At 31.0% G+C, this 19,466-nt stretch overlaps 1 protein-coding gene across 1 annotated transcript in view; it reads left to right on the top strand.

The window, feature by feature from the left end:
• The window catches only part of LOC130890914 (uncharacterized), a 150,418-nt gene extending 132,784 nt beyond the window's left edge, over positions 1-17,634 (top strand). Inside the window, exon 5 of the mRNA XM_057795321.1 lies at positions 640-17,634. Coding sequence (XP_057651304.1) covers positions 640-956 — 317 coding nt within the window. The 3' untranslated portion in view covers positions 957-17,634. The remainder of the gene's footprint in view (positions 1-639) is intronic.
• Positions 17,635-19,466: the final 1,832 nt, after the last annotated feature.

The following is a 19,466-nucleotide window of genomic DNA, read 5'->3' on the forward strand; positions in this document are numbered from 1 at the left end:
TATAAGGCCGTGGGATGATGGTATGATTGGTCGCATCATGTGGTCGTAGTGCGCACCTCTTCCGCGTAAATGCTACGTGCTTCGTATGAAAAACCAAAGCTGCCATAATTATTCAGTTTATTTTAAAATAATTAAATGTCTGTTTTATGCTGTTCATCACTTTTTTGCCAAGTTTTTCATTTTGATGCAGTACTTTATTGAATATTAATATCAGTTAATTCCATATGGTTGAATTGAAAAAATACAATTTCCGTAGATATTTGTTTAATAGTTTGTGTATACAGACTCTAAAAATATTCAAAAAACAGAGATTTGAGACAAAGAACTATAAATAGTAGGCTATTTGCATTGGGCAAATTTTGCCTTCTTAAATTTTTCCTATTGCGATGGACATATAAACTTCGAAATAATTACCAAATTTTGCTTCAACTGGTTCATGATGTGAAGCCAGGAGCTATTTTCTATTAGAATAATAGGTAAAAGGAATTTTTGTGATCATCTTGGAAATTTTGTGAGTAGCATAAAAGGAAAGTTTCAAGCTTGATAGTATTTCAATTAAAATTCATAAATAGAAACATTTTTATACAATAACAATATGGAATATCAAAAAAAAACTATTTTTAATTATTTTTTGTTTAGGAACTGATATTCCAGACTTCGAAGTACAATCATTTTCTAGCGATTCTGTATTTGATGACGACGACGAAGATACAGAACACGAAATGAACGAAATAAGCACAAACAGCGATGCAAACAGTGATAGTGACGTCAATAGTGACGATGGCGCCTGCTACCGAGGAAGGAGCATAAGACTGACAGTTCCCGTGGATATTGAACCTATACCTTCATCAAAATCGTCGTCTACTCTAGTAGGTCATGATAAATCTTCTTCGGAACATAGTTCGGTTGTCAATTTAGATGAAAAAACATCTTGGGTCCAAGAAACTTTATTTTAAAAAAACAAGAGATATTTTTGGACACGCTCTCCTCCATGTAGACAATATTCAATATTGAGTTACTGAAAATATTAATCTTGGCGCGATAACCATTGAGGTACTCGACGATAGTAATGTACCGGGTTTATAAACTTTCTTCAGATGCATATATAGTAACATTTTAATCCAACAATGTCCAAGTACCTTTTATACAAACCGCCATTTACATCTAAACGTATTAAAAACAATTAAATCAAAACAAATATAGTTATTGAATATATATTTTAGAAACTGTTAGTTATATTTTCTATTTATGATATTTCTTTATATCAACTAGAATTATTTCCTTCCTTTGGTGTCTCAATGGTTATAATTTAACGTACGTGAAAGGTTAAATGCGAAATCAAAACACCATAATCAACTTAATAATCATCGTTTAACTCGATCGAATAAAATCTAACTATTTTTATCAGTCTCCCTGTATATACTTAATATTTGTTCTTATTAAAACATTAATCTTAAAAATAAAATTATCGAATTGAATTTTAACTTTAAATTAATTGAAATTCGGAAATATTTACTCATGTTAAATGTAAACTTTTGAAACCTACTCAAATCAAAATTGAAAAAAAAACTAATAAACTGTGATTAAACGTTAAATAATTTGTGATAAGCTAATAATAATTTGTGATAAATTCTTATTTGATCTAAAACATCGAGTATGTAAAAAATATATGTAAATCTATAAATCTAGAGATGTTTGTAGTGATTGAATTGTTATAATAACACTCGCTACGAGGTTACATGAGGAAACCCAAGAGCGAGAGTGTGAACAGTGCTCTTGCCTTAATTCGTCTCGCCTCTCTGTTGCACCGCTCCGTGTCGTTTTTTCCGGCACGAATCAAAGTACGTAATGTCTTGGATGCGCCTCGCGAGATTCTGTATTGGGCATTATAATAAATTTAATTTTTTACGGCTTCAAATTAAAAGACGTACATCTAAAATGAAAGTGAATCGCTCATAATAAATTCATCCAAAGTGTTCAATACTGCATACGCTTCAGTGATTTCATCTTCACTGTTCCTCAATTTTGTGTCATTAGATCAAAGGTTACTGTTACATCACTCGAGAAAAAACTCAATTATTGAACTCAGAACCTTGGATAAAATTTCAGTCCCTACGTTAAGTTGCCGAAAATATGCATTTTCTCTTTCGTTCGAGACACTTTATCTATTCTGCGCATGCTTGAGAATGCGCAGAACCGAGCTGAAACCTCGAAGGATAGAGAAATCGTTGCCATTTTGTTATACTTTGTCGGAACAGCTTCCACTTATAGAAAGTGTCCATATAGAAATATTCCATATATGCTCGGAACCAGAACAAATCGTGGTTAATACTCTGCGACTCCATTTGTGTTATTTACTTATGTTGTTCGTATTCGACCAATGACAACTTGATCGGTTTGATATGAATCTTCAGCTTCAACGATTAGTATAGGTCCAAAAATGTTTTATGAGCACCATATTTTAATATTTAATAGGAAATACACATTATTTTCATATTCTTAATCAACTTAGGTCACACTTAAAATAAAAAAGAGCAGATCGGTTACAAATATGATTGTAATCAAAATTTATTAATAAATAAAACGATGAGAATACAATGTATCTACAGAAACCACAATCCGAATGCAAATATTAAATTTTATATCGATATCTTACCTACATTTAATGAATAAATCGAAAACTAGTTCCAGAACATTGAGCTTCATTGCTAGAGTTATTCACGTATCAAAAATTTACTTTAGTATCGATATGATAGCTAAAACTTTCTCAAAACTAATGAGTTACTAGCTTCAAATATCATAATTTTCAAGTGACATTCAGAAATTATGAATAGAGTCTCAAGAAAATATTTGATAATACAGATTGTCTCGTAAATAAGTGCTAGTATGATGAACCGTTGAGGAATAATTAAAATAGCTGAATATAGTAATCATATACGTCAAAAACTTTCTTTTAACATTGTATCTATCCACTTTCATAAGCTGGTGTGAACATAATATTGAACCGCAATAGTTGCATTAGTCCAAAATTGACAATATCGTGTTTCTTGAATGTCATTTGCTAAAATTTGAATGGTTACAAAACCACGCACTACGGTAGAGAGTTGATTGGTCGAATATGATCTAACGTTTACACTTTCCACTTTGGATTAATCATTGCTTCGATGACCGCCTCTATCTTCGGAAGTTGTTACAGTGTCAACCCGTTTCATAATTTAAAAAAATCTACAGGTTTGTTCCAGCCTACTAGTCTTGACCGTTCTTCGAACGGTTATTGGAAGCGTTTAAATGATATTTTCTACGAAATTTCCTGTTTTGCACTGTTCTTGTAACAGTAGTTGATATCAACCAAGTATCGAAAAGACCGTCCCTAAAACGGTTCACAAACGATACCTAAATCGGTTGGAACACAAAACTGCCCGACTGGAACACGTAATCTCTATTGCGCAGAATCGTCACCGTACTAAGGAGGGTTTTTTGATGGGTTGGAACGAACCTAATAAAATGTGGTCTATGCTTGTACCTTTTTTAGATCAATCGATTATATTGTGATTCTTTCTTTCGAGCGTGAATAATCTATTGAAGCAAATACTGTGAATCTTAGTAGTATCGGAAACTCAAGCAATAAAAAGAATACTACCTCTTCTAGTCAATTTAAATTGTTGTCTATATCAAATAATTCTATCTACTAGTTACAAATCTTACTCGTAAACTGTGATGATTTTTGTTATTGTTATTAGGAATCACCAATTAAGTCAATTTATTATGTAGAGTAGCCCCTTTTTGATGTGAATACTTCCAATTTACTATAATTTAATATAAACAATAAGAAGTATTTTATAAATAGGCGTTCATAAATTGGAAACTAAGGTGAAAGATAATCCTCAGTGTTCTGTTTACCTATTAGGGATGCCATAAATTGGAAGCTGCTAATCTCTGTCACGAAATTTGATGCTGTTGATGGGTCATTAGATAAGAAGTGGAAGTTAAAATAAATCGATACATTACTCCAGGTTTAGCTATTTATTCACAACTTCACAATATTTTCCTGTTGTCACTGATTAAGAAGAAATCTACTCTAATTATTCTGAGAATCATTTCCTCTAACATATTTCGAATGTAGCACATATTGATCTGTTCAATGTGTTTCTTATTTACTGAATTTATTATTTTAGATAACATGTATACTGCATCCTTCATAAATATATTGCAAATCACAATACACTTTTCTATATCTGGTCCTTATGTTAATCCCTTCTATAGCGTCCAATTTAAGGGTAGTTTTAAAGGGTAGTAGGTATAGTTCTTCCAATATCAATTGCAGATTATAGAAGCCCATGCCGACAATTTTGTTTGATCTTCCATTTTATGAATTTATTATTTTTATAAATACTTATCAGAATATGATACTTAGACAGATGCACTTAATTGTAGTCTTTTAACTTGGAAAAAAATTATTATTTTACCTCGTTAACTTGCTACAACTGAATTGTAAATTATAAGACATAAATAGACGAGTAAAATGTACATGCCTGTAGGGGAGTTTGGTTTAAAAAGGGTACCAGACGTGAACTGATCCCTTTTTGTACCTTTCGTCTATTAGAACTTCGGTAGTCTTTTGTCTGACGCAAATATTCTTGTCGCCATAGAACTATCCTGAACGATTCGGTTATTACCCCGTTTTTTCAGTTTTTTGTGTTTAAAACCACATGCTGATAAAACTTGTCGCAATGTTTCTAAACTGGTATAATTGTATTCTGGATAATTTGCTACCTTTTGCTGTATTACTTCTAATGTCGCAGCCCTGTTCTTCTTATATAAACTATAAATTGTCCTACGTACAAAATCTTGAGTAGCTCTGTCAACTGATTTCAGTTTTTCTTTACAGCAACCCCTTTCGTGACTACTCGATAAATGGAAAATTTTTTACTCTATATATATATATATAACTAATTCAGCAATTCTTAATATGAGTTTGCATTTTCAGATTGCTCAATATTTTCCATTGTTAAATATTCGAATATATTTAAAATAACTTGCTGTGTTTGTGTATCTAAATCTTTATTATAAAATTCATTCGCCCATGGTCAGAAGAACGCCATAATTCTATTTATTTAAGGAAATGTATGAATTAATTAAATCTCACTAAGCCACTCCACTGCTTATCGCAGACTGTCTAGCAGGAATATTTCAATGAAATTGTGTGCAAACGCCTTCCGACAGTTTCGGCCAAGAGAAATGCATTTTTGAATGGTAAATAGTGGAGATGACGAGTCCACGTAGACTGACGGTTTGTTGGATGTTTATCGAATTTTATACGGAGAGTTAACATTATTTACAATTTATTAATTTGGTATAGTAATGGAATAACTGTCTTCTGCTGTTGATATTGGATGAGCTGTAGCTTCCAATTTATGACCGCGTATACAAATCAAGTCCGTTCATACACACAATGAACAAATGTTAAGAATAAATTGAGATATGTATAATAAATGAGAAAATAAACAATATTTCGTAATCATAAAAAAATTAAGCTAGAAACTACTACTAACGCATCACTGTAGAGATATTAATCCATAAAAGAAAAATATATAACTACTTCACAACAAAAATTGAATAATAATGTGACAGTCATTTCATAAAATGTATAAACGGACAAACACACAAATGGTAGAACAAAACGTCTTCTTCACGTCAACAGTTATAGTGGAAAATAGTTCTAAGTAAACAGAAACAGTGTGACGTCATAAAATAAGTTGGTAACACTATACTTCCCACAACTGGTAGAACAAAACGTCTTCTTTACGTCACCAGTGATACTAGGAAAAAGATCTGAGTAGAGTGGGAGGGTGTGACATCATGAAATAAGTTGGTAACACTAGTTTGTTTCCAAATAAAGTAATTTATGTGATTTATTGTCGATTTTAATTATTAAACGTAATAAAGTGACTATGTCCTATCGTATTTTTAGAAAATAGTTATGATCTATAGGTAAAAACATATAAATTAAGGATAATATAAACGTATAACGACTAATAAGTCATAGTGAAAATAAACAAATAATAAAAATGTAAACAATAAAATAAGAACTTAAAACAATCAACTCATATTTATAAAAAGAACATTTAACAATAATACAGGGTAAAAACTAATTAACTAGCAATATCCCAGATATTAAACAAAGAGATGATTTTGCTGTGGTTTTTAATAATCAATAATTGTTTTAAAATTTAAAAAAGTCGATTACTAGTAATGTCAATTGTTTGCAAAAATCATATATGCAGTTATCAAATGATGTTAAAATTAGGAAATTTTGGAATCAGTTTGTATATTAAGTAATATCCAAAAAAAGTGTTTTTAAAATATTTTACTTTATTATAACTTATAAAAGTACAGGTTGTTAGCTATTTTATGTTACTCAGATGTTAAACGATACTAGAAATCTAATCAAATACCGATGAAATTGAAATATTTTAGATAGTCAAACAGATGTTAATATAAATAAATAAATTTATGTTTCTAAATGTTCTTGATTTTATGTCTCTTCTGTTTCAAAATTAGTTTTTTTTAATAATATTTAAAAGATATATAAAAATTAACGTTTCGATTAATTAAGTCTTTATCATTTAGAAACATAAACATATCAAAATCAATTAAAGAAATTTATAGATAAATATATATACTTCTCTGGCGGAATCGAAGAATTAGTTTCAACCTTTGTATATTTCTACAGTACCTTCAAGAGCTGGTAATGATAACATAAAATTAATAATAGAGAAAATTTCTGCGTTTATTACCTATCAAAGATAACTAGGTAATACGTCTAGAAATATAAGTCTAGGCTGAATATAACCACCAAAACTATATTTTGAATCTTTATTATGGAAAATAAGGTTATTTGGTGGAGAAACTCACAATTACAGTATCAATTAATTATTTCAGAGAGAAATATGAAATTGTATTTTCCTCGTCATACATTATTTTACACCAATTAAGTAGTGCTGATTTCATATCTATTTGGATAACTTCCAACATTATAGACGAAGAGAACTTAAGGAAAAGCTCAGAGTAAATAAAAATATTAACAACACTAATGTAAATATAAAGCACTTACGATACAGAAGAGTTAGTTTAAGTGTGTAGCTATTTTTTGGATAATGGACGTGACAAAAAAAAAGAATTGAAGGGGGAAAGAGAAGCTCGTTGTTGGATTCCTCTGCTGGTTTTTAGATGTTTCTACAATAACATATGCAACAGAGATTTGAATAATTCAAAGGAAACACTAAAATAAAATTGAAGCAATCGAAAAACAAACGGGATAAAACTAGAAATGTAGACATGAGGAAAATGAGAATTATAAGTAATGAGGATAAGCCAACAAAAATTAGTCTAGAGAATAATAGATCTAGAATACCGAAGAAAAATCACAAGCAAACTAAAGAAGAAAACGGAAGACTCTGGTCGAAATAAAACTACTAATACTGGAGACAGAAATACTTGGAAAAATTGGTTGGAAGAAAAAACTGAGTTCGAATTGACGTCCAAAAACATATTAGGATAACACAACAAACTTCAACAACTTCCACGGCATCTTGCGTTACATTAAGAAAAAAATTCAGGATAGTTTTGTTTTGTTATTAGGCAAATACTAGTAGGCAAAAATAACTGAATTTTTTATTGTATTTGAACTCTTCTAAACTATTCTCTATTACACGCTTTGATAACTTGAGAACTAAAAAAATATTAAAAGAATATTCAGGGTGCTCCGAGACTTAATGCAAAAAATTCGGAATGAGTAGATGACGTGGAAATTATGCTGTGATATGAAATATTTCTCATTTCCCATTTCTGAATTATTTTCCTTTAAAGTTGCAAAAACAAAATTTAAATTCAAGTATATTTTCTAAATTATATATATGACTAGCTTCGCCCGCGGTTTATTGGGATAATTCAATGAGAAATGTATTCTATGCATTAATTCAATTTGGAAGAGTTATAAAGAAAAAGATCAAATCAATTCCTGCCACTTTCAAAGATTGGCTCTGTGATTTATTGATTGTCATAGCAAAATAGACTCCAATAGGGAAATGCATTCTTTTAAATTGAAGAGGGTAGTCTGAAGGTATAAGGGGTATGCGTGGTATAAAGACTGATTACCCTCTGGCACATCCGATTATAATTGTAGCCTCGATTACGTTTTTCTGAAGAGCGTTCACACATAGTCTCGTACCGTTGCACAGCTTAGGAGGATTAAGATTTCGTAACAATATTATCGGTGTTCCAATCTTTAGAATAAGTCTATGTGCCGGGAAACCTGGAGGATTGAGCGAGTTTAGAAACTTTGATGGGTATTACACAGCATTATCAACTTGTAATACAGAAACTATAAATCGAAACTCCATGCATTCTCCATCAAATGAATTCAACCCTTTTTAAAGAAATCTAAAAGAAATTTCCAAAAACGGAGAAACTAGTTATAGATATTCACACGGGTCCCATTTCTAAAAAAAAATCTCTTTGATATATCATTTCGTCATGAAGCATTGCTAAATATATGGTTCCGTAATAAAAATTTTTGTTCAACTCTTTGAACCCTTTCCAAGTCGAATTTTGAAAATCGCGGAAATCAGTTTCTAGGTTTTTGTACGGAGAATGTTTTAGTGCAGAAACGAAGTCGATATCTCAATTAGCAGCCGAGAAAAACAAAAAATCTAATTTTCAAACATACCCCGTTTTACCCCTTTAAAATCGAAATTTCACAAAATCCTTTCTTAGTGCAGCTCTACACGCCGATACAAACATACCATCAAAATTTCATGTCTCTATCTTTAATAGCCTTGGCTGGGCGTTGATGAGTGAATGAATCAGTCAGTCTCTACTATCTGAAGGCCAAGTGCGGCTCATGCCCAATGATTAACAATCCGTAACTTCTACAGAGACAACCTGTACAATAGAAAGTGAATTTTTCAATTGATTTCTCAACATAATGGTACTCTCTGTTAAACTCGATAAAATTTATGGTTTAGGAGATATTTAGATTTTTAGGAAACTGTTCGCCATAAAGAGACATTCTGAAGAAAATTATCATAAATTGTAATTATTTATCAAAAATACTTACAGAAAGTATCAAAGCACAATCAAATATTTATAATTAAATTGCATACTATTGAATATCGTGTTACTTACATAAGGAAAAAATTGAAATGTAGAAATTTATTTGATTACCCAACAAGTTATCAAATAAAAACAATAAAAATTTAATAAATGTTCGAAATGGGAACCTTGCATATTTACAACTCCCGGAGTCTACGGAGGATAGAAATTTTTGCTTCAAATCCAGGAACACCTTGTATGTAGATAAATTTTTTATGAAAAACTACTCCGCCATCTATGTGAATTGATATGAAGATTCGAATAGAAATAGTTTGTATAGGTTACTTCAAAATTGTAGCTGATTGTATTATATCTAATTACACTTCCCCATTTAGATATTTATAAACGATTTACTTGTATGTATAAAATAACGATGGTGTTTTAATAGAAACAGCATTTAACTGTACACGTACAAAAATTAAGTGCCAAGAGAAACATACATCTAAACCTCTATTTTATTCTCTACTCTACCTTCCTCATTCGTAGTACTAAACTTGTGATCTTTCTCTACTTTCTTCATCTTTCGGACCCCCTTTTTAACTAGATACTATTTTATTACAACTTGTTTTATACTAAAAGTTCAAAAAGAGGCAGCGGACGCGATTTTTAAACAAGTTCCTACCTCCTTTTTGGCTGATATTCTATGAAGAATAATAAAAAATAAATAATTGTACCGGTATGTACACCGATTGTATTACATTTCAGACATAATCTATTTTCAAATTAGACCGTATCTAAAGTTCCTTAAATTGTGTTAGAAAAGTGTAAAAATGTAAGGTACAGAGTATGGTTTGAGGTCAAATTATTCACTGACAATTTTCTGTAATGAATAGATTCAGTTTCGTGATGTAAACTAAAAACCAGTTATTGCAAATAAATTGTATCCTCAAATATAATATACCCAAACAGTATTGAATTAAATCAGTTCTATTATTAACTTTGAATATTCTCTCTCTCGAAATAATGAATTCTTTACTTCGAAGCGAGAGTATTTGAAACTTTGTTTTAGAAACGAATAATAACGACACAGAATATGTAACTTTTAGTAACATTAGTATAGTTACCGTTGATTTTCCGATTGATATGAAGTTGCTTGAAAGTTTCTTACCTTTAAAACTTTCTATAATAAGTTTGGAAGTTATTTGGGTAAAATAAAATTATATATTCAATGTGTTAAAAATTTATCAAAACACAATATCCTTAGTTTTACAGAAGTTTTCAGTTATTTTGTTTCTACTTTCGGAATTTCTGACCTTTACAATTTGTAACGAATTATAACAATATTGTTATTATCACAAAAATCATCAACATTTTCATTTTCATCGAAACTATTAATTATATTATATGTTTTTTGTTCTGCAACAGCTCACTTTTGAGACAATGAAAATAATTCTTAATGCTGCTTGGATATAGAGAAACTATTTAAATTAAATTCCAGTACAAAATATTTTATTTCCAAATATTGATAAGCGAAATATTATGGTGATATATACCCAAAATTTATGTATGTTTCCTAAGTAAATTAACTAAATTCAGGCCAGAATCTTGAATTTTTTCTAAGGTGAACAGAAATTGTAAAATAACTCCTTCGCTCTACATTATTATCAATTTAACCACCAAATACTTACTGATATGTATAGGACTTCGTAACATAAATTTTCAGAACAATCCTTTGCGAAACCTAGCCTTTCCGATTACCATGGAAGTGGCAATGTTCGGACAAGATTCAATCTAATATAAGTAGTTTATTTTTACTTAGTTGGATACATTCACTAGATCTTTTTGGTTACAGTTTCCCAGGAGTATATTTACCTGACTCAGTTCCTGTAAATTATTCCAGTAACTAATTTTTCCCTATTTACATCTTGCCTAGTTTTTTCTCTATTATCCTGTAGAATCCAGGTACCACGAAGGGTTAATCTGCCATTTCTTTAGCAAATCTATCTACTAATTCAAATTCCCCCACTCCTATGTATGTTAGAACCCACTGGAATGTAACTCAGTTTTCCCTAACTCATTAAATTTTTCCAGGTATTTCCAAGCTAACTTGGAATTCATGATATTGAAGCTCGGAGTCCTGATGGACTTTTGGCTATCCGACAAGATGATAATCTCTTTTACAATAATGCCTTTCGAAGGTAAACTGGATATATTTTTCAATTTCATATATTTCTATCGGGAAAATACTTCGTGTCCCCTCTTGGGTCCATACACGCCTATTCCAACGCCCTTTTGATTTTGGTTGAGATTTTTGTTTATCACTGGTAGCTCTTTGATCTAACATTCTGAATGAGGTTTTTTCGTCACGCTCTCCAAGAGATATTTACTCGATTGATTTTTTACGAAATTTACATTGATTAATAAATTTAGAATACATTTGAAACACTCAAGAGGTAATTTCAGCTTCCACGTCATTAGAACTCCGTCCATGTCTACCACTACTACTGGAAATTTTTTAATATTACATTTGCGACATGTTTCACCCACTACATATTCTGTTCACTTCAAATTTCCAAGCCATAAAGAAGTTGATTGGATACCTAGGGAATCTGAGAAGTAAAATAAGCAGCCAATTCATTTGTTTAATTATAAACTTTTTGAATATGTGAATCTTAATAGAACGAAGCTGATATGGCGGCTAGAACCGCAGATGATTAATTTTCAATATTTTTTTTGCCTTGGTTTATTCAAGAACTTCTTACTAATATAGCTGGTGAAGTGGCTTTATTTCCATCTTTAGTGTTTCTATAGCTTCCATCTTTTTATAACTTCTTTTCAGCTTAATATCATGCTCTGATTTCAGTTACCTCTTTCTCCTTAGAATCATTTGTAGCATCGGCTTCCCCTAAATTCCTTTATTATTCATTTCAATGGTCCACACCTCAAACACAACAATAGCATTTCACCAGAACCCAGCTATAACCTTTCATAAATTGCAAACAAACTTGTGGCTAAAAACTTGGAGAATAAAAGTAAAGAAAATAAATCTGTGCATATTACATACACCCTATGGAGAGGAATCTGCCCAACTGTAATATTAAACGGGCATCTTCTGCCACAAAAAGAGAGTGCAAAATACCTTGGAATTCATCTGGTCCGACGACTAACCTGGAGCACACACATACTAACCAAGAGAAAGCAATCGGGTCTAAAACTCAGCAAACTGTACTGGTAATAGGTCGAATATCTCAAATAACCATCGACAACAAGCTGCTAATATACAGAGTCAAACTAAAACCCATCTGGAGTTATAGTATTCACCTGTGGGGCACTGCATCCAACTCAAATATAGCAATTCTAGAAAGATTTCAATCAAAAGGACTCAGAATTATTGTAAATGCTCCATGATATGTACCCAACAGCGTTATCGTCTGTGCTTTCCAAATTAAGTTAGTTAAAGAATAAATATCTCACTTCTCCTAAAAATATTCTTACCCATCCCAACACATTGGCTCAACCTCTAATGAGACCTTCCACATCTTCAGTGTGACCTGCCTGACAAATTTTAGTATCATAATTATGTGTTGTGTGGTTAACCCTCAATCAAACGATTTTTTTAAGTGAAGGGAGCCGAGACAACAGACAACCGAGGACAATGAAAATCTCCTAGAATTTTTTTCCTATTACGTGTTACTGACCATTATTAGAATAATGGCAAGGTTGTTAAAAACAATTAAAACTCAGTGAATCTCATATTGCTCCTAAAGATGAGAATCATGCTATTGCTTCTTGTCCCAGTTGCTGACTAAAATATCGATTCCAAGCGTTATACCAACAAAGTTGTTGATGATTCCAGAACCACGTAAATCAATTATGGAGACCTTCATTTTGGTCCTATCTCTACAAAGACGTGTGATACTTGATCTTTAATTTTTACATCACCGGCATGTCTCCTAGTCATAGCAGCCGCACCAACACAACCACATTATTTTCAAACCAGCTTTGATATGCTCTTGAGCAATTGGTCATTGATAAAATTTTTTTTAATTAGTAATCTGCTGTAGTGGATCAATAGCAAACCAAAAACCTTAAGGTCCGTACCTAGCGGCACTAGATGTAATTGCATAGTCTTTATCGGCTGAAGGGATCAAGATGTTTTCCCTATTACGTGCTACTGACCAGTATATTTGAGGTTTTATTTGATTACTGGCAAGGTTTAGACCAGTTAAAACTCATTGAATCCCATATTGCTTCAAATATGGTTACACGTACCTAACCAAGAAACCATTCTTTAATTTTCGTGTCATCAATTTACGTACTCAGGAAAATGATACTTTTGGTGTAAAGGAAAGTTGGAGTTGCAAGCTGACTTCAGTTTCTTATATTGCTATATATATTTCACTTATCATTCAAAAAGTCTACTTATTTTCAATGTAAACAAACCTTATTATGCAATTTTCAATAACATAGATAGTTCCTTCTAAGAAACGTAAATTTGTTATGACATGTTTCATTTTTGAATGATATAAATTTGAATTTCAATACACAATATTCAATTCTTAAATTCTTTGTAACATTTAACTTTATTATCAACAAAAATAATGAAATATTGTCTTTAATACCCAACTTTTTCTCAATTATTTTCGAATACATTTGTCAATAAGGTATTTATTGACCAAAAATATTAAGTTGTCTGATCGAAAATTCTATTTTTAGTATATTATGTCAAACTTATTAGTCTAAATTTTGATCTCCCAATTTCTCGTGTATCTATTAGAAAGAAAAATATACATTCATTGGAAATTGCCATAATATAAATAAAAAATAACAAATTTGATGAAAATGTGCCAAAAATATTGTAAAATAACATTCTATGGAGTTAAATTGAAATAATATTTCCAATATTATGATTCTCTTGTACTGTACGAGAATTTGTGGCCAGTTGACTTTCAAAAATATTTCATAATTTTGCATACGTACTCATTTAATCAAAATTTTTGAGGTGATATAATTTCATTTAGAAGAAAGTAATAATTAATGTCGTTTAAAGTATCCGCAAAAAACTATTGGCAATAATTTGCGGTCATTTGGTATCCAAAAGTTTAGAAATTAATCGAAAGTAACCGCAATCATAGCTGTTTCACAGTCGTTACCGAAGATTGATAATGGATGCTTTATTTTATCCTAAAAACATTATATGAAAACATCAAGATAATGCTTGAGAATTGTATGTTTCTTTTAAATTAATTAGAATAAAAATGTATTGGAAAACGGCATTAGCTATTACTAAATACCATAAATGCGCAGGATTTTTTCAAAGATTTTTGAATATAGAAATAATAAAAGAAACTACACGTTAAGAAAGAACTATTAGATGCTGCGTCATAGTAAGTCCATAAGACATAATGGTAATGTGATTACAAAGCTTTAGTCAAAACAAGTGGATGTAAACTTACTAAACCCTCATAACATAAACATAACAAAAAATATTTTTTTTAACCTAAAAAGTACGTTTTAGAAATGAATGAAAACCGCTATACCCTTATAAAGTGTGTCGCATTTCAAGTGAAGACACTACCACATTTTCGTAATTTAACTAGAAAGTTAAATTCATTCCCTGTAAAATGGAAGTTAACAAATAATTTTCCTGATGTTAAAGATGTCAAAATTTATGGAAAAAAGTACACCCCATATACTCATAGATGTTTTATGATGATGAACTTAGTTATTGCTACCATCTATACTCGAAATTATTCCAAGTGCTTAGGTAATGGTACTAGATACTCAGTACCGCTGGGATGAGCCTTTGATACATATGGGAGACTCAACCTGGAAAGAACCTCTCAGAAATATGAGATAGCAATCTCTTCTGGATATTCGGAATGTTATAAAAGCACTGAGCTCTCAAGTAGTCTATTCAAAATTGATCTGGTAGGGCTGTAGAAAAGTTAATTACTCCAGCAAGAATAATAAGTTATTTCCAGTTTATATTTCTGTTTATTTGGAAAACGAGGGAAACATTACAAAATACATATAAATATAATACAAAAAGTTATCACTAAACCGGAGTCTTTCTATGCACTTACAAGAAAGATTTCTAGGAAAAAGAAAAATCTGAAAGAGAATTAGTTTTCTTATAGGTCATCTCCGTCTCAGAAAACATCTGGTAAATCTGAGTCTAGCAGAAATTGACGAATGCAAGTTTTGTGAGAAATACCCACGCTGAAAATACTTTAGAGGGGAAATTTGTCGCGAAGATATGAATATCAGAGATTCTGGCACTGGAGGGTAAGTAAATGGTCTTTGTCAAATGGAGCTCTGATAGGAGGAGGGCACAATAATAATGCCGGAGTTTTACGACTGTACAATTTATAATATGTATTGTATATTTGGAAAGATGATAATTTGTCATATTTGGAAAGGATCATTAGTTTATTCTAATAATATAATTCAAGTTGAGAAAATGGAATAAAAAAATTATAATGTAGGTGATTCATTGAATAATATAGTTATGAAAGTGATCAATGTCAAGTCATATTTTTAGAAATACGGATTTTTACTTGAGTTGAATAGCTCAATTCACAACTTTGTAAAAACATGAAATATTTTATTGGATATCAAGACTATTAGAAGCACACCGCGCATGTATATACTCTCTTAAATACTAATCCTATTGTATACAAAAGCTAAAATCAATTATATTTATAATCGTTAGAATCACATCAATACAAAAATAAGTGTAAGTAATTTGTTAAGTTAATGATAACTTCAAGTATCTAAGGGAAATATGGAATCGCTTAAGTAAGACGTTGGTTTCCGTCAGAAGAAGGTCGGCTTATAATAAATCTTAACGAATACAATAGTCACTAATAATTCTTCACACTCACATTAATATAAGACAGAAATTAGGTAATGTGAGACAATACGTGAATAGAGCATAAAATAAGAGACATATTGTATAACTTAATATATAGTTAACAGATCTTAAATGGTTCTAATCAGGAGTGGTGAGATAATTCCTGTTTTAAACACCAATTTGCAATCAGAAGACACCTACAACCAAGACGATTTAGGAACTGAAAAATTATATTAGATATAAATTTATATCGTTGAATATTTTTCAATTATTTTTCCTGAAGAATTATCTGTGATACAAATTTCTTCAGTTTTAAACGATGCAACCACATTAGTAGTGAATGTAGCCTAATAAGTAAACAGCTTTTTTAGAAAATATCTTTAATTTGAGAAATTACCTCGAGCCCAATGGAAATATAATTTTCACCCTTCTTCTAATGTCGTTATTAGATATTATGGACACGGAAAATAATTAAAAGGACTATCGTCAAAGCAATCTTGCACGTTTACGCACGATTCTATATTTTAATGACTCCAAAAGAATCGAAAGTTTTTTCAATGCTTTTACGGTTAGAAAATGGTTTTAAATTAGAAATTATTTCCATTCTTTCCGAGAAATTGATAATCAATTCTCAAACAAAAAGATTCTAGAAAAACGTTTCCATTCTCTTTTGATAATTGAAATGCAAACAGAATGCATTAATTGGAATCGATTTTTGGAAAATTGAATTTCCGTTTCTAAGAAAGTGAATAGAACCTTTTCATTGGTTGACGATAGTTCTGATGGAGAATAGGAGGAGTGGCGATCTGTGTAATCTAAGGCTTCGGTTTATAGGATTCAATCTTCAAGCGAATAAATCACCTCCTAATTTTAGTGTTACCAATATCAAGTTAGGATATTAAGTGGCAATTGATACTTAAAAGAACGAGCAGTGTCTTCAACTTAGATGCAACACACTGTATATTTATTTCCTATTACCAATGCATTCCGATATTTATGTATGTTGTAACATATCGAAATTATCAAAGATCAAGAGAATTTGATTTGGGTATTTGCCTATTTAAAAATAATTTCTTGACAGTTATTTGTGTCATGATCGCTAATTTTATTATTCTATTTATGTTAAAAGTGGGATTTTAGTAATTTTACATTTGCCGTTATATCTTTTTAGTTGAATTGGAAGGTGAATCAAATAGATTAAATGTAGGTAAAAAGTGAAGTTAATAAAATAAGTAAATATTTTAATTCAATTGCGAGGAAGATGTGGTAGATGAACTAGAGTACGTTAAATCATATTTGGTGAAGTTAAAATTTGCCAATTAAAATTTTATACAAAAAATGTGAAGAAAAGCTTTTTTCTACGTTTCATTTTCCAACCCTTGTACAATATATATTTTCATTTGTATGATATATGATACAAAATGTGTACAATTTATAAATTAGGTTGTGGCTTTTCATTTCTTATTAGTTTAATCTCAGATTATTGAAGTTTATCCAAATTATTCATTATTTATTTACAGTTAATTTCAAATATATTGTTCTAATGAGTGAGGAAACAAGTTTTCTTCACATTTTTTTGAAATTCACTGCATCTCATTATACAGAAATGTATAGAAAAAAATTTAATCTATGGAATTGCAAATAAATGTATTGTTAAATTAAATTATATTTTGTTTATATAAGAATTCTCTTCTTTCAATCCTTTTTCTCTAAAACTGTTACTCTCTCACAATTTTATACTTACATTTTCTTACTTTCACGTCTTAAACCAAAAACAGTTTATTATATACTTGAGTGTGAATTTTGTGAACGAAGTGCTACTGAAATTAAAAAGAAAAAATAAGAGCGGATGGATCAGAAAACTTGAAAACCGTACTTAGTGAATCGCCCTCGTAGTTAACTCAATTTGAATCCGCTTTTTGCTAACCTAACAGTAGGCGAACTAACATTTCTTTTCACCCAAGAATCTCGAGAGACATCTGTGAGAGGGGGGTAATAACCAACGGTTTGAAATAATAAGTGTAATGGATACACATTTTGTATTGGTTTTAACCCGAATTTGAATTGAATGAACTTGTTTTCAAACGAATTGAATGACGAATTACTTCAATCACATATATCATATGTAAGTACACCAAATTACATTATAATTAATAAATACGTTACGAAGGTTTTTACAATCGAACGATAGGTGGCGTTAATGAGTTGTGGCACCACTGTATTTCTGAACATGGACGTTTGCTATTGCGAATTCAGTGAGCTAGTAGCTACTCAGAAATTAACTGAGCAGGTCATTGATAGTGAAGGTTTGAAACAGAAGCTCTAAAACTTATTTTGTCTGCCACCCAATTTGAAAACAAATTATTTTTCATTCTACACGAGACCCCGCAAAAATCTGGGAGAATTGAGCGCAGTAGGTAATATACAACGGCGCTCGGGTCTCAAATTGACCCTAGCTAGCTATTATAGAGGAGTATGTCTTGTGGAAGAAAAGTGTCCATCTTAAAACAGCAAATTGTTCTAAGACTCACCACTCACCAAAAAAGCGCCAGTGTAGCTAGTGGAAATGATACAATTTTCGAATGAATTTGTACATTAACAGTTTTTTTTTGAATAGTTATGACTTTCAAAGAGCTGAAGAAGGAAAATATAGTGAGATACCTAAAAACACAAAGACTCATCTAGGCTGGGTATGTAATGAGACGAAAACCAACCAAAATGATCAAAACGCAATGGACGCCATTGTGGCCAAGGAGAAGAGGCAGGCCGCGGAAAACTAGGAGTAACGAAATAGATGAGGATGTAAGAGCACTTAATATAGTGAACTGGAGAGCAAAATACCGGAACCGAAAGGAATGCAGAATAATCACAAAAGCAACCAAGACAAACGATAAACTATAAAAAAACAAAAATAGAAAACGAGGAGTAATCCACTTCAAAAAAGGATTTTAAAACGCTATAATCGATAGTTATAATCCAAAGGATTGTAAGGTTTGATGATGATGATGATGATTCAAAATAACAACTACCGATTTTAATATAAATGTTAATGTGAAGCATGAATATGATGCTGTTCAATAAGTTCTTTGATATCAGGTTCCAATTCACTCATGAACGGCTGCAAGTCGCCACATACAGTAAAATGCCAATGATTTCTCTTTTTGGTAAGCAGCGTTGTTGCAATGTTTCATTAGTTGGTAAAATGGACTCATCAAGCTGAATTAAGAATTGACCAATTGATTGCATAATGTTTTCAGCCATTTTATCAAAATAAACTCTTCTCCAATGTGGTGTGGTTTGCCTTTTTGAGCGATTAACAAAGAGATAGTGTACGAAGTCCTTCGTCACCTTGCTTAACAGCCACCGAAAAGAGTTTTGATACACTTGACTGAACATTACGCTTCTTCTTTAGGTCTTGAAAATATGCTACATTCTTGCCTTTCTTATCTGGATGCATTTTATTCAAATGATATTGCAGTATTGAAGGCTTCATTCGAAAATATTTTTTATATTCTCT

The sequence above is a fragment of the Diorhabda carinulata genome, chromosome 2 (assembly GCF_026250575.1).
Source record: "Diorhabda carinulata isolate Delta chromosome 2, icDioCari1.1, whole genome shotgun sequence".
NCBI lineage: Eukaryota > Metazoa > Arthropoda > Insecta > Coleoptera > Chrysomelidae > Diorhabda > Diorhabda carinulata.